Source organism: Neolamprologus brichardi, chromosome 18 (assembly GCF_056152115.1).
Source record: "Neolamprologus brichardi isolate AB-2024 chromosome 18, ASM5615211v1, whole genome shotgun sequence".
In the NCBI taxonomy this organism is placed as follows: Eukaryota; Metazoa; Chordata; class Actinopteri; order Cichliformes; family Cichlidae; genus Neolamprologus; species Neolamprologus brichardi.
In genome coordinates this window covers 31,148,357-31,164,768 of record NC_142121.1, presented here as the reverse complement: position 1 = coordinate 31,164,768, position 16,412 = coordinate 31,148,357, and the positions used below count along the sequence as shown (strand labels likewise).

At 41.4% G+C, this 16,412-nt stretch overlaps 1 protein-coding gene across 2 annotated transcripts in view; it reads right to left on the bottom strand.

The window, feature by feature from the left end:
- The window catches only part of cdh24b (cadherin 24, type 2b), a 170,563-nt gene that overhangs the window by 87,453 nt on the left and 66,698 nt on the right, over positions 1–16,412 (bottom strand). For both annotated transcript variants that reach the window (XM_087832633.1, XM_035912940.2), the window contains one exon: positions 3,628–3,922. In XM_087832633.1, the coding sequence (XP_087688759.1) occupies positions 3,628–3,922 (295 nt within the window). The remainder of the gene's footprint in view (positions 1–3,627; positions 3,923–16,412) is intronic.

Genomic DNA, 16,412 nt, shown 5'->3' with positions numbered 1-16,412 from the left:
ATGGATGGATGGATGGGTGTTTATAATACATTGGATCTAACAGAGGTTTTAAATTTCTGTCTTTAGTGTTCAATTTAAAGACAATAACTGATAAAATCTCAGTTTTTCATTGCTATAATTGGCATATCTTTGCAGGGCCACAAATTCAAGGCTGTTGACTAAAATTCCTTCCGACAATTCAGCCCCGGGAAATACAACTAATAAAACATACTGTCTAGCTTTGGTCAAGTGGGACATCCATCATTTAAGAGCCTGACAGCAGCCACTGGCTGCTACAATATTCTGATTAAACAGTAAACCAATAAAATGCTTCTGCCTCTGTTTGTATACAGAATGTAAGTTCAATAGCCCACTCTATCAAGTTTTATCTTATTCCTGCTCTTGATATTATTTATGATTTCATATTTGCTATTATTACTCCATCAGTCTGGAGAAAGGACATGAAAGATGAGAAAAAGGAATATGTGTGACGCGATGAAGTTTCCAGATACAATTTAAACCTGTGCAAATCAATATATGTTAGCTCATGTTGAACTTTGCAACGAGGTTCGCCTGTTAAACTAACAACTGCATAGGGTCCGTGCTGTCTTGTAGACAGTCAGCGGATTGCAGGCGGCTACTGAGCAAACCCCAAAGACATCAGAGAGTTGAGGTAATGAAATTAGAGGGCAGTTTTGAGCAGCTTTCCTTGTCTATGAACACAAAAACTATGAGGAGCTGGTGAATAAGAGCAACAACAAGTAGCTACATGTGGCAACAGTACTTTTAGACCGAGCACAGCTGGTGACAACAACATTATCATGAAAAGTATTGTGAATTACAAAGTTTTGTATTAGTTTTTTTTAGTTAATTAATGTTAATTGGTTCATATATTTTGTTACATGCTTTTGGGCCAGAGCAACTTTTCCACAGTTCTAGATTCTAGAACGATGGAAAAGTTGCTCTGGTCGCACCTGTGCGACCAACTGTTCGGGTAACAAAAAAGTCTACCGTTGTTTACAGCGCTGTCTTTTTCTTTTTTTACTTAAATGACCTCGGACAAGAAAGCCTAATTTCTGCTGTTCAATACTGAAGAAATTTAAACTTCTTAAAATTATGCAAAATTGCAGAATATTTTAAGGTTATCTGCTATAAAAAGCCAGACCAGGAAAATCACCTTCATGTTTTATTCTCAGTTACTTTCACACAAAGGCATCGGCTGTGATGTTCACAATTCTGATGAAGTCTCATGTGTATCAGTACTGATAAATGATCAGAATTATAATATTTCTAACTGTCTGAGGCTAAATTGAATCAAATCAGGACTTTGAGAACTGGAATCGAATGGATTATAGAAATCAGTGATGATACCCAGCCCTAGTGAGCAGCCTACGCCAGACAGAAGTGGATGTAGCTGTGGGTAATGAGAAAAGATGAAAAACACTATTGATAACTTTTTTGTTAAGTTAAGGCCTGATCCTTGTGAAATTCATAGCCAGTGCTCTGACACGGTGCCATCAATCTTTGAACGCTGAAAAAGTACAGTGTATCCAGGAAACACATTATATGCTGCAATAAATGCACTGCCCAAGTGTCCCCTCTCCCCACTGCCTTTCAGCAACAGACAGCAGCAAACAGGTCGTCAGAGGAGGCCAAGATGATGATTAAGTTTAACATTTTCTACAATATTGACAAAGCACTTTAAGCACAAGTTTGTTAGTTAATAATTTAGAAATGAATATTGTCTGTACGGACTTCCCCCCCCGCCCCAAAGAAAGTGCACATGTAAAACTGCGGTGTTAAGCGATGCGGTTGAAAAATTTGAGTGCGCCTAACTTTTGTGCCGGTACGCCTAACTTTAAAAAGTTAGGCGTACTAACTTTAAAAAGTTAGGCGTACCGGTGCGCCCATGTCAATAAGTTAGTCTAGAGCCCTGTAGATTCTCCTCCTTGTTTGTGTGCCGGCACGCCCGATCTGATATCCCCGTGTTAGTGTTTTTAATAATGAAGTTGTCTGAGCATTCACCATTAGCAGAGAAGTTAGCTAATGCTTTTAAAAAGGATCACTAGCAAACAAACATGAGTTAACTAAATTCGGCTACTGTAACAGCAGACCTTTAACTTGATAAAAATAGTTATTATATTGTATAAATTAATAATTGAAAGAAAAGCGCTTGAAATGCTTACAGTTTGTTCCAGAAGAGTTTGCATAAAGGGATTTCTTTCCCTCACACTGCAAAGCTATGACAATGCAACAATGTGATTGGTCAGTTGCAATGGACCAACACTATTATGATACTGCAGGAACAAGACAGACACGGGATATCAGATACACTGTGTCTTTACTACAGGATCCTTGTTGAAAGATCAAAGTTAATAGAACGTGCTTTCTGGGGTAATTTTTAGCTTGAGTGACAGTATTGTGACTTTAAAAAGTCTGTGTAAACAATAGCAGAGGAACTATAGAAAGACGTTAGTGGCATAAATTATAGACTGCTTCAAAAATGAAACAAAACAGTGGTAAATGAGCCGACAGCAGAGTTGTCAAAAAAATGTATAGCAAAAAAAAAAATAAAAAATTAAAGATTATGTACTCATTTGCTACAGTACTTTTAGCAGTTATCTGATAGCCACATTAAATGTCTGTTGTTATCTTTGAGGTGCTATAGCTAATAATAAGATGGTGATGTTAATATTGTTATCATTGCTACTGTGTGTAACATTAACAGATAACACAACTATTTGTGTCTTAAAAGCATTATCTTGATAAAAGTCTACCAGCAGCTACACAGAAGCTGTGGCAGCCTACCCTACCAACTCTATTTCATGGGCCATGTCAGCAGTAGCACACCGTTACTTGAGACGACCCAAAAATATTCTTTTGTTTGCTTGTTACACAGTTGTCTCTATAGTTGTCTATTATAGGTTTTATACTCAATGGCAGATCTGCAACGCAATTCTAATTTGTTAAAGCTAGCTGCTAGCTTTCCCCCTAACTTGCTACCTGGTCATACGGACATCATAAATGAAAGATAACATAAAAAAGCCAAAAGAGGATTGCAATAACATTAAAGTACCACATATTGGGTCTGCATTGGTGTGGTTTATTGGAAGGTATCCTTGGTCACAGAACAGCATTTGCTGCTAATGAGGGCACAAAGGATTAGTTAGTCTGACTTTTAGCTATCATTAGCACCACCAGGAGCTGTAGTCTGCCAGAGAAAGCCTCTCTGGATGCTTTGTGTCTCCTTCCATAATTAATATAAAAACAATAATATCTGGTAATGTTACATTTTATAACTTAAAAGACCACAAAATGGGTTCTCTCAACTACACATCTCCCTTATAACTGCATTATTATCGCAAAACCCACTTCGCACAATATGACACACACTGCTTTGATTAAGGTGTTTCGAACTGACTGCCAACTGGCATCATCTTACTGTTCCTATTGGCTTTGTGAAATAGAAAAAAATCCATTGAAGGTAAGTAACCCCCTTGGGTAGTTACCCTCAATGAGTCACTAAAACTGTTTGGTCAAAGGCACCTGTTCATTTATTTATCTCATATCATTCACTGTGAAGCACAGTACACTGTTTAATTCTTACCCCCAAACTAATTCTAAACTAACCCTCCACCCGCCCAGTACCTATATTTGCCATCTCAGGTACGGTGGCGCTGTAGGGGCCTTCATCAAAGACAGGCGGGTTGTCGTTGATGTCCTGCACCCGAATTATGAACTGTGACGAGGGCTCCAGAGCACGGTCGGTCTGCCTGTCGGTGGCCGTGGCGATGAGACGATACTCGTCCTTCTCCTCACGGTCCAGCGGCTTGGTGACATGGATGTTACCCGTTTTCTCGTCTATCACGAACACCGAGCCTGCCCCTTCGCCTCGCAGGACATACTTTGTGCGTCCATCATTCCTGTCCATGTCAGTGTGGAGCTGAGTGGGGACGGACAGAAACAGGAAAAAAGAAAGACGGGGAAAAATGGAAGCAAAGAGGAAGGAAACGGGTGGAAATGGTGAGGAAACAGTGGGGAAGAAAGACAAGAGTAAACACCAGTTAAAAATTAAGTTTGTTTTTTTGAGCCAGTCAGTGAAGACAAAAAACAAGCAGATTATCTTCTGCATGCCTCTAGGATATAATGAATTTGAAAAGAAGCAGACAAAAGAAATGGGCACAATACCTCCCTCTCTCACACAGACACACTTTCCTGCCATTGTGCTGTGTCTCATCTTTCTATTCCTGCAGTATGAGCAGTTATGAACCTGGATCTCCTTAATCTTAAAGCTATCCAGAACACATGCTCAAGTACTCACGCTTAAAGCCCCCATTCAGTTCCCAGCAGCTGTGGAAGAGGAGAGTTTACTAGTCTGTGCACATGCAACGCCTTGGCTATTTAATGAAAGCACCAAATCAAAGGAATAATAAACAGTAGGTCTATCAATTATTCTGTAACTAATAGGTGTGTATAAGTGAGGGTGGAGTTTGTATGGCAATGGGACACGCAGTATCGATCGCAGCCCTGTTTTGAGGTTTATTGGATCAGCGCCTAGCGGGATGGCAGAGCAGCAGAGCGACCGGCGTCCTCTCATGCAGGGAGAGGTAATATCAGGGAAGGCTCCACACTGTCCTCCGCGCCCGACGAGAGACAAGCCAGCGGGATGTGGTGAGCACATCAAGATTCAATCTCATTACCCCCACACCTACGTGGATCGAATAGAAACTGTGACCAAAAAAAAGAGCGCTAAATTAGGCCCCGCTCGCAAGAAAGTGTGACATTGTGACTTTAGATGGAAAGGAGAGAGTAGAGAGGCGACTGGGGAGGGGATGGGTGGGTTTAGCTCAGGAAAGCATTGTTGCGTGGCAACAGCTAAGCACATTTGCTAAATGAAATGAGAATGGATACTGCGAATCGAAATGTTCATCTACTTTAAGGATTGCTATTTTTCAAGTGGGGGGGGAAATGACGTGGATGTGCCAGCTTCATGGGGGGTAAACGATAAGCACGTTACAAGGCTTATTCATAAATAAGACGGCAGTCATAAGTCTAGACTGTCAGTTAAAAGTTAAAGCTAATTAAACAGCATGGCACAAAGTTAAACAGCACTTCACCTTCAGAAGATCTGCGTATTTTAATGACAACATAAATTGGAAAATCTAAAGGCACACCCACCAACATGAGACAGCGCTGCGTGAGCAGAATGCACAAGCTAGACACAGATGCACTGCTCTCCTGAATGTTATCATTTTCATGGACCTATAAATGAAAATGCAAGGCCTTCAATAACTAGCTTAAAATCTTCATGTTAGCTTAGTTCCTCTAAGCTACTTTAGTTATCACATAGGAGACGTGCTCCTTTATGTATGACGCGGACATTGATTGCCTTGGGCAAACGGATTGACAGACAAGACAGATCAACATTCACGTCTGTCACATTTGCATGTCCAGCTGACTATTTATGTTGTCTTCATTGTCTCTGGGGGCCCAGCACATTTTCTCCTTCTACCTCCAGTCAAATGCCTGGTTGACTAGAAACATGTATATGTATGGGTTCTTGCAACTCTTTGAAATTGGATGACCAGTCATTTGTGACAGGACATGATGGAAAAGGATCACTTCCGACATATTTCTCTCATATGTCCTTGTTGGGGTTTAGAATTTACATTACAAATAACATGTAGCCCCTGTAGCCAGGACCAAGTAATCTGAGTAATTTTGATGTGATTGTCCAAGAGACCAAGTGTAAGGAGTGGCAGCTGCTCAGGGCTGAGAAAAGAAACAAAAAAAACCCTGAATATAGCATTAGCTGAAGCACACTATCAAGAAACATCAGCTGACCTCAGTGCTAGACTACATGATCTGATACCAACTGATACCAGGCTTTATTTAAACTGCTTTAACCTGTCTATAGGTGATGAACATCTGCAAGCTGCTTTGCAACCCACCTCTACATTTCAGTTCCATGCTGTGTATGATTATATTTTAGTCATATTACTGCCATATTTGTTGTCAAGGATCCCTGTTTCCATTCGTCATGGCCTCTTACCAACGCCTCCCTACTTTTGGCTTTCTGTCTGTGCACATGGATGAGTAGAGTCCCAGAACAGAGACATTTAGGAGGCAAGTTGATTATGATGCAACTCGCTGCTGACATTTGCAAAAATTTCAAAAATTTAGTGAGTGTTTAATATTCTTAACATCTTAATAATGAATCATCATGTTACTTTTATTAATTATGTTCTCTTTTACCCACTTTCACTTCCCACCACTAACCTTCATTGAATGGGCCTCTTTCACAGCAGACTCTGAGTAGTCACAGCATGAAAAGCTCAAGAGCTGCTAATGACATTAAAGATGCCTCAGTTTCACTCAAGTATCTCAATGAGTTACAGTATGAAAGAAGCCACAGTCTCACGACTCTGAAAATAAAGGTGCTAAAATGAATCGGGCCATAAGTAATGCTTTTTTTTTTTACACCTTTTACTACACCTATGCTATTGTGACGAAAGCTGTTCCCAAGTTATATGACTAGCCTGTCACTCCCCTTAATCAGTTCAGCCACTCCTTATCTCTACCTGCCCATAAGCACAAGCTCTTTACCAGTCTTTCACTACAAAGCTTGTCCCTGGGCTCCCGCCTGATTTTACCTTTGCTTCAGAACCTGGTTCCTCACTGCCTTTCTGCTTTTGAGCTCACAAAACACCTACATAAACTCTGACAAGGCACATTATTTACAACCCAATTAGGACCTGACCGTGCAAATTCAATTATGGCATGTCTCATTTCTGTCGAACACACTCCATACATGGCATCCATATGGATGAACTTCCAGCCACCACTTGAGATCAGATTTCCCAACTCAAATATATGTTATTGCACCACCTATAGTAATAAAGCAGATAAATGGTCTCTCCATGTACCTCATACCCTCGGTACAATATAGCAACCCTATTAGAGGCAGTGTTGTAAACATTCAGGCAAACTGGTGCACACCTCACTTTCAGTGTATTTCAAAATGACACGAGGAAATTGTGCAAAGCACCAATGAGGCAAAAGATTAATTATAAAGACACGTTACTAATCACTGTCTTTTAAAAAAAATCTGCATCCACACGGCTGACAATGGGCCAAGACATTGTTGTGGCACTGGTTTATATGCAAACTAATTTTCTCTTCGCTTCTTTTCCAGATCTAATTATTTGTTTTAGTCCATCACCAGTGCAAATTTGCAGGTTCAAAAGGTTTTGATGTTTGAACAAATTAAGTATTTTTGCAGTCAGGGTCTCAAAAGTTCATTAAAAAGTGTTTAAATTATGACCTACACAGTATTTAGGTTTCCTCTCATCTTCTAAGGAGGCCAACTGGGGCCAATTGGCCAAAACACCCGGCTGGTCGGGACCACCACGGGAGCCCGGTTCCTCACTCCCCTTAACGAAGAGCCATTAACAATCAAAGTCTTAACGGCCCTGCAGCTTAACGAGGGGACTTAACGAGCTTCTTAATGAAGCCCCAGCCATCATTACCACAGTGAGTGGTGGCAGCACTGATTGAAAGCACTGCTCAGAGTCATTCTGAAGCAGGAGAGACGAGCCTAAGGAAACCAAATCCATTTAAGGCTGACCTCTCACCCTTATCTGTTCTTCCAAGATTAATAGGAAAGTAGAATAAGGGAATGTGTTTAACCACATAATGGCTATGGCTAATTTATGGCTACAGAGACGTGTGAAAATAACCAAACAATTTTATATATAACACAACTGGCTATCACACATCAGAATGATATGACATCTCATAACTCGTACATTTCATATCCCTCTGATATACCATCAAATATATCAAGAGCCAAACAATATGAAGCCACTGGCCACAAAAGCCAAATTTACTGTTGTGTCACCTCTGCTTGCAGAATGATTTCAGCCTGATAAGCTGCCATTCCCATTTTCTTCACCGCCTCTTGTGTATGCAACACCCAGCCTCCCCAGACTCCTAAATCTCTTCAATTACTTATATTATCATAAGGTAATATGCTTATACTCATATACTCAATTTCACATTTTTGCAATAACCATAAATCATGAAGCGAGGAGGAAAAGTACTCTCTGCCAACCTCTAAATCACTTAAATAACTAATATCCCGTATACACAATTTCACATTTCTGCTGCACAATAAATCATAAAAACACCAGGAAAATGTGTTTTTTCCACAGCTGTGCATTAGCCTAATGAATGTGGATGTTATTCCCTACAACTTCAGTGTGTGTGCTGTGCTTGTGTGCTTTGAGGCTAAGATGGTGGTTAGGTTACAGTAATAGAAAAAAAAAGATAAAGTGCAGGAAATCAGGTGGCGGCTCACGTGAAATGCCGATAGGCGTACACCACCGAGCCCTGTGATTGGCAGTGGGGTTCAATTCCCAAACACATCGGGAAACGTCTGCAAGGTCACGCAGGCAGGTGTGAGAATACCTACCAGTCTCCTGTTGAAGCTGTAAGAGGGGAAACTATTCATCTTGTGTATGGTGACTTCAAGAGAGCCAGAGGTCTATGGGACCACCCTTGCTCCAGCAGTCAAATTCTGCAGCAAGGCTGGGTGAGGGTAAAAAGGGAGGGGTGACCGTTGGTGGGTGAGTGGGGAGGGGGGCAGCTGAGACTGAGCCAGTGTCAAGCAGGGCAGAGGGTAGAGGGTCGGCCAATCGATTTGGAGCAGGCCCACCGATTCGGAGAGATGTCTAAAGAAACGGGCCGATCAGGGAAAACGTCAGAAAAATTAATTTGGGACAGAGCCCACATGAGTTCAGAGAGCCCGTTTGAAATGAAACTATGCCTTGTGGCCAGCTTACCTACCACCGCAATATCATTAGTTTTGCTTGAGGGAATGTGTAAGCATTTATGTGTGCACGCAACTGTGCATGTGTGTCTTACTATACGTGACCGTTTTACCAAAAGGCCTTCCAGGTGAGTATGTGAGTGTGCCGGCCCCAGTAACTTTAAAGAAAGAGGTGTAATGACTGCGAGTCTCCTTGTGCCCTGGCTGAACCTCCACTTGGCACAGTTCTAGCGCAGAGTGGACAGCGAGCCAAGGCTTGACTGAGAAAATGTGTGTGTGTGTGTGTGAGTCTGTGTTTGTGTGCCACTGAGAGCCTGTGGTGACTGACCTGGAGAGAGAAGAAACCATTGAGGGAAGGCCAGGAAGTGTGGGAAGGTTACTAAAGCACAGCGCAGGGCTAAGGCCAGCATCTGCAAAGCACTAATAACTCAAATCAGTAAGCGTTGATGGCTCTGCAATCATCAGGTGTCTTAGCTGTCAGTCCCAAGAGGAGAGGAATGCAACTCCATCTCTGCTTGTGAGACGACAAAGGAGAGCAAAGCCCAAGTAAACCAAAAGAATAAAATACATTCAGAGCACAAACTGCATGTGAACACAGGCTTAGCAGGCCTGGTCTGTCCTATTCAATCATCCGTGATACACAGAAAAATAAAAATTAGCCTTTGAGTCATTTATATAGATAATATTTTGCTCTCTTTAATATGAATGCTTCTGTTTTGCGTAATTGCCCACTAGTCTGCAGCATCGGTGTGCAGAACTATTTTTGACAACTCTCTTAAAACTCCTTGAGCTGCAGGACATTTGGTATTTAAATCTGTAAAGTATTGACCGGGCCAGCCCATAACACATTTTTTTCTTTTTGAGCCTTGTCTTGGTGCAGTTACTTGTGCATTTTGGATCATTATCCCATTGAAAGGTTCCACTTCTTGTTCGGCTTCAACTTTCAGACAGATGGCCTCACATAATCTTCAGGCGCTCAATCATATGATGGAGAATTCATAGTAGAATCAATGACTGCAAGCTGCCCAGTCCCAGAGGCAGCAAAGCAACCCCCAAAACCATCCCATTTCCACCATCATGCTTCACAGTTGGCACGAGCCGCTTCTCCTGAAAAGCTGTCTTTGATCTGTGCCAGACATGTCTTCTGTTACTGTGGCCAAACAGCTCAATTTTGAATGTGGCCGTCCAGAGTGCTTTATACCAAAAGGCCTGGTCTTTGCTTTAATGTTCACTGGCAAACATTTTGTTTAGCTTTCTTCTGGCGCACCTCCCATGCAGGTTAAATTATGTGCTTGCAAACTACAGTGTGCGCGTGTGTTGAATATGAATCAAGAATCCACATTTCCAATTTGATTCAAATTTAACAGATCTGAAGATGTATTATGTGGGACACACTGGGCCATGTTTTTTTAATCTATTTAAAGTTGCAGTAGATTTAAGGAAGGGAAGCAAAACACCAAAAAGAAAATTGAAAATGGATAGCCCTACTTCTGCAGCCGCCCCATCTAATGTGTTTGTTCTAAGCCCCACCACACATGGGCGTGTTTGTCTTTGCTTTATACGTGCTAAAGTATGTCAGCGCTTACAGCTGGTGTGCAGGAAGTCTTTTTCTGTTTTTTTGTACAGTGACATCAAACAATCATGTGGCCTACACCAGCTTTAATTTATGAAAATGTAATTTTTATGTGTAATCTGATGACTGCACCACTGAGGACCAAGTAAGGATAAGTGGCAATGTATTTAATGACTCTGAATTTATGAATAATTCCAAGTTTTGTGAGGAGTATCCTCAGGGAGTATCTTTACGATTGATTGGTTCAACCAATTTCATTTAATAAAAGCCTCTAAATTCAGGACCGTGTTGTCTCTTGTTGTTGACGTCTAAGTTATTGTGGGGTTTTTCCTGCTAATCCATAATAAAATAAGCCATCACCACATCATCACCCACTAAAATGTGTTTTTACACCAGCAGCATTTAAATGCACAGTTGTTACCAGCGTCACACACCGACAAATCAGATTCAAAATGACAAACATAAGAATGAATTATGTCAGATTATGTTGTAGCCTGATCAGATCAGATCAGGCTACAACAGATCAGATATGCAGTATAGCGTCATAACTAGCTAAACAAACACATGATGCCCTAGTTGTATAACCGGGCATTAGTGGATTCAAACGGGATGTAATAATTCCTTAATAATCCCTAATAAATCACTGACCGTATTAAAATAAACCAAATAGACATTTCTGTGTTATATTTAAGTTAATAATAACACTGTATTGTAAATGTAAATGCAGGCATGTCGAAGAACACAACTATCACCTAGTCCACATGCCTAACAGTGGATTGATGGGGGATTATTACCAAACTGGGGGGGATTACATAATCTGGCAAAAAATGCTGTTTTATTGTAATTCGGTCATATCACCTGACAAGACAACTGCTTGTGCCTTGCCCCGTCACATTTGCAGCAATTATTTTGTGAGTCTTAACCAAACAATAACAAAAATAAGACAAGTTAATTATCCATAACTGTAAGCCAGAATCCCCACAAAGCCAATAATTGTCATGATGAGAAAACACCCGCTACTAGTCTCAAGCAAACCATTAGAATAGCATAAAACAACCGCAGCCACAACAAGAACGCAGGCAGTGTTTCACCCGGTGGGCCTCGCGCACACACACACACACACACGCATCCAGGTGCGTGCCGATTTACACAGCGCTCGTTCGGCTGCCCTGCTCTCCTCTCTAATCAATGCAGACACACATAAGAACACCTTCCAATTATGCAGAGGCACTCAAACACAAGACCCAGCCCGCTTCCCAGAAATGTGAGCAGCATACAGCGAGACCCTCAGGAGCACTCGCAACTTCAGAAGGCGAAACCTTCGCATGGAGACGGGTTTGAAATTCCGGCTGAACTTTCAATCAAATCCGTGGAAATTCTCCATTTTTTGTTCGACGCTCTCAGGAAACATGTCAGACGGTATTGAAACGAGTCCCCTCTGGCTCCCTGTCTGTTTGTCTTGCGCCGAAATGAGGTTCAAACACGTCATGAGAAGCCGCAGTTAATTGTTTAGCATCGATCCGCCATCGATTGTGCATTGAAGTTTGGTTAGTGTCAGTCGGCGCGTTAATTCGGTTGTGGTGTGGACACGCTGCCCTGTTCCCGTTTGATCTAATATAATCTGTCTCTGGAGGGCATGCTGTGTGGCCTCGAAGAACGCAGAACAGTCCTCTGTCACACACACACACACACACACTTCCTCCTGCTCGCACACTTCCTAACAGAGCATTTATTATTCATCATTATTAGACTTTTCCTTTAGCACGATAAGCTCCTCAATGCATCTCGCCACTGTTGTCTTCCTCCGCAATACATTATTCAGGACAAAACTGTGCTTTTAGCCTCGGAGTATGCAAATCCCACTTTTGATTATCATAATCAGCTGATGTATGAGAGCGAGAGTGCGTGTATGTGAGTGTGTGTGGCGGCTAGTCAGATGATTGTTTGTGTTTTATTGCTTCAGTGCTCCACTCTAGTGTTGTATACTTCACATCATATTTTTTAGCCGAGGGAGACGAGCTTGGAAAAGGCCACTGGAGGCTTAACTCAGTGCTGTACATTTAAAGGGCAAATCGCCCACATATATGCCACCGCGTGCCACTGCCAAGAGGAATGGCTTTTACCAACTTGGGACCAAGGAGTCTGCGTGCATTTGTGTGTGCGTAAAGTGGGCAATAATGAAGGGAATTTTCAAGCTCTGTTTATCATCATGTTTGTTGCAGTTACTGGTGTCGAGCTGAAAGGATTGCCTGAGGAATGGCTGACAATGTCTTACACATCAATAAAGAATATATCACAAGAAAACTTGAATAAGTTGAATCATAGTTTTACTATATTGATAGCGCCCTGCGTTTTTCTCTGAGATACAGATGATGTATCTGCACCACGAGAATCAGGTGTTAGTCAAGTGTTCGTTTACTCAATATACATAGAAAGCATAATTTTTTTAAGAATAATACATGATGTTCTCACAATTGCTCTTAAGATATACCAGTAACAGAAACAGGAGATACAATATAGCTTCTAAAGTGTATGTGTTGTTTGGTATGTAACCAGCTAGTTGACCAGTTAGATTAAAAGTAGAGATGCACCGATACCGATACTGGTATCGGGGCCGATACTATAAAATGTGTGTGTACTCATACTCGTAAAAGTTAACCGATACCATGAACCGATACCAACTTATTTCATTAATCAGAGGGTGGCTTGTAATTTCTGTTGTAGTTTTTTAGATTGGCCACTAGGGGGACATCCCACGCTAAACAGGCACAGGGTTAGGCTAGTGAGACTGGCGGCTCCAGATAAAAAAGAGAAACTGGAGGCTGCTGTAGCTAGGCTAAGCAAAATGTCAGCAGTGTGGACCGGAACAGCCAACTTTAACTCAGGTTTTGGAAAAGCGAAGAAAAATGTCAAGAGAAAATCCACGAGCAGTTAAAATAACAGAGGCTCTGACTCATTTTATCGCTCTGGATGACCAGCCAATGCCGGTCGTGGAAAACATAGGATTGCACCGTCTTCTCAGCATACTCGAGCTGCGATATGAAATATAATAAATAAACAGAAGCTCGGGACAGTGCCAATAGTTCAGTGATATTTTGTTAAATTACAACGTGGAGACTCCGCAATAATTTAAGAGAAGTGCTTATTTTTCACTTGAAATGTTTTTGTGGTCATTTTTATTAAGATTTTATTTTTTATCGGCAGAGAATAAAATAAAACCTGTCTTCCAATTCATTGCATTTGTGTGTGTGTGTGTGTGTGTGTGTGTGTGGTAGAAGTATCGGTTTTTGTACTCTGTATCGGCAAGTACTCAGATCCAAGTATCGGTATCGTATCGGTTTGAAAAAATTGGTATCGTTGCATCCCTAATTAAAAGGTTTCCAGTTCAAAGGCGCACTGGCATATTTTAAGACATCTAAGAAGTCAAATCACCAGTTAACCTAACCCCACTAACTGCATGTCTTTAGGGAAGACCTGGGGGAGAAAATGCCCGTTTGTTCAGGCTTGCTACTCAGGATGCATTAAAAAAAGTAACATGAGTGCACCTGTGTGATTCTATCCTCATCTTCCCTCCTGTGCTGTTCTCATCTTCCTCCTCGTTCACCTCTGTTCCCCTCTCCCATCTGTGGCCAGCTCCAACCTGCTCCCTCTGCCCTCCCTCCCATGGCCTCCTGCGTATCACACGCCGACCTTAATCTCATCTCCTGACACGCCCTCGCCATGCACCCCCGAGCCTTTGTAACCGAGCCTTTTGCCCGCCTCACAGCCTTTTCACACCAGCTGTGCGTCAATAAAGAGAAAGTATTCAAAGAAATGCACGTGGAGATCTGTTTTTTGTTTGATCACAAATCACATAATAAATACAGTTATACAGTTTTCAAGCCTTAAATTAACTGAATCTTAGTTGTCTGTGTAGGTTCTCAGTCATTGAGGTCATGGTAATCTAAGAAAAGCGACTGAACGTCTTTAAGTTAACTTAAAGACGTTCAGTAGCTTTTCTTTCCAAACACGTTAGACAAATCTTAATTGCTATTAACTACAATTCTCTGTGTAGCTATAAGAAAATCTTGTTTTGAAGTCTCAAAGTTCAGCGTTTCTGCCACTGCCATAATGTCTTTTGAAAGACATTAGGTCACAAGTGATGTGTGGATTCAACTAAATAAATGAAGTCACAATTGAACCATGCAGCAGAGAAACCACACCCCACAGTGTAACCTTTTTATGTTTTATGTTTTGCTCTAAAACTGACTATACTTTCCAAAAACAAGCATCATGCTGGAACTAGCAATTTAGACCATAAATGTATTAGGAGTGAGCTTACTGAGATGGAAAAATCAATTTCCCAGAATTTCTTGGGAATTTTTTTCTTGTTGTTTTTTGTCCAATGTTAGTCATTAAAGCTCATGCATTTTCAATTTCTCTTTGATATTTGGGCTGATTGGGGCCCGATGAATGTAAAAACAAAGAATTACCAGATTTTTTTTTCACCGTATTTTTGTTTTTAAGAAAAATAAGAACCACATATGAGGATATTTGTTTAAAATTTTGATAGAACAGTAGCAGTATAATGTCCTCGTAAGTGGATATCAGGCCCATGTAGGGCAAAATTGAGTATTTTGGTCTAGATAACCCAAAATGTGATGTCCACATATGTGGACGCCAGGTCCTAGGAGGTTAAAGCACTTTGAACTGGTTTGACTTTTCAGACCCAGACGCTGCTCGAATCTTCTTTATACAGTGTATATAAGTCTTAAACATATCATGGACCCACATTTTACAACTCTTACAGTCTATCTTCTTTACAGACCAACAGCGCTGCTTGAGTAGCTGTGGGCTTGTTTGGCACACGATAAAAGTGATTCATTTTCTTTTTAGGTCAACAAAACCTGACTGGAGTAGACTCGTGTGTGGCCAGTTACTGTAGAAATGAATGTCCTGATTGTGAGGAAATGTGTAAGACATTTTGGGGATGGCAGCTTTAACAGTAACGTGGCCATCTAGGCTAAGGAAGCTAAAATTCAGTGCTCATGCAACAACCTCATTTACAAACAGCATTAATGTTCACATGAATAGAGATGTGCTTTTTTAATTTAATGCTTTAATATTAGTAATGTGTTAATGTTACAGGTTTACAGGTGCAAAAATCAAATTTGAGCAGCCAACAGGTTCACAGCAGGATGACTTCTTTCACTGTAACTACCTCCTGTTCTTTTCTCTCACTCAGTTCCTTTCAGTCATGTGTCGTCTCCTCTTCTTTAGCCTCCTCTGCCCTCCACTGTTGCCCATGCCCTCAGCTCTCTGACTCATGGGCTCCTTCAGGGCCACGGGGAGAAGTGGAGCGCACAGTCTAGGCCAAAGCATAAATATTAGCTCAAGGTCACGGTCACAGAGCTCACACTGGGCTATGCATAATCATGAATTCAGCTCCTGCACAGCCTTTTTCCCTTCATACTCCACCACTTAAACTCTCACTGTATTTCTCACCACTGACACCGACTAACCTTGTAGGGTTAACCTCAAGTGATGGAGTATCCCCAGCTCTAATTTTTGCTTTATTTTAGGCCGTTACACTCCTTTATGGGTTGTTAAGGTTACACAAATGCTAGCCGATATTTCTGGGGTTACCTCCAAATGTATTTTTATATTAAGTTAAAAATGTTCTGGATGTATTCTAAAGGGGGCTCATACACTCCCTGAGATAAAATACTGCCATCTTCACATCCGGGAGAATGATGCTTTAAATTCAGATACTTGCTTTGCTGATTTGTTCGACATTATCCCGAGATGAAACAGGGGCTATAAAGGGAGCAGGGAGATTGGAAGTAAAAGAAGAAAACGGCGGGCTGTGTTTCCTTTGAATTCCATCTTTAATAGACTCCACAGCTTCTCCTCTTTTCTTCCTCTTCTTTCCCCTCGTAGCCTTGTTCCTTCCCTCCTCCTGTCTATTATTTTCTCTATGTGATCCTGCACCCACTCAGCACTGAGACACATTTAAATCTGGCCTCCACAGGGGCTTGCAATAAAATGGTA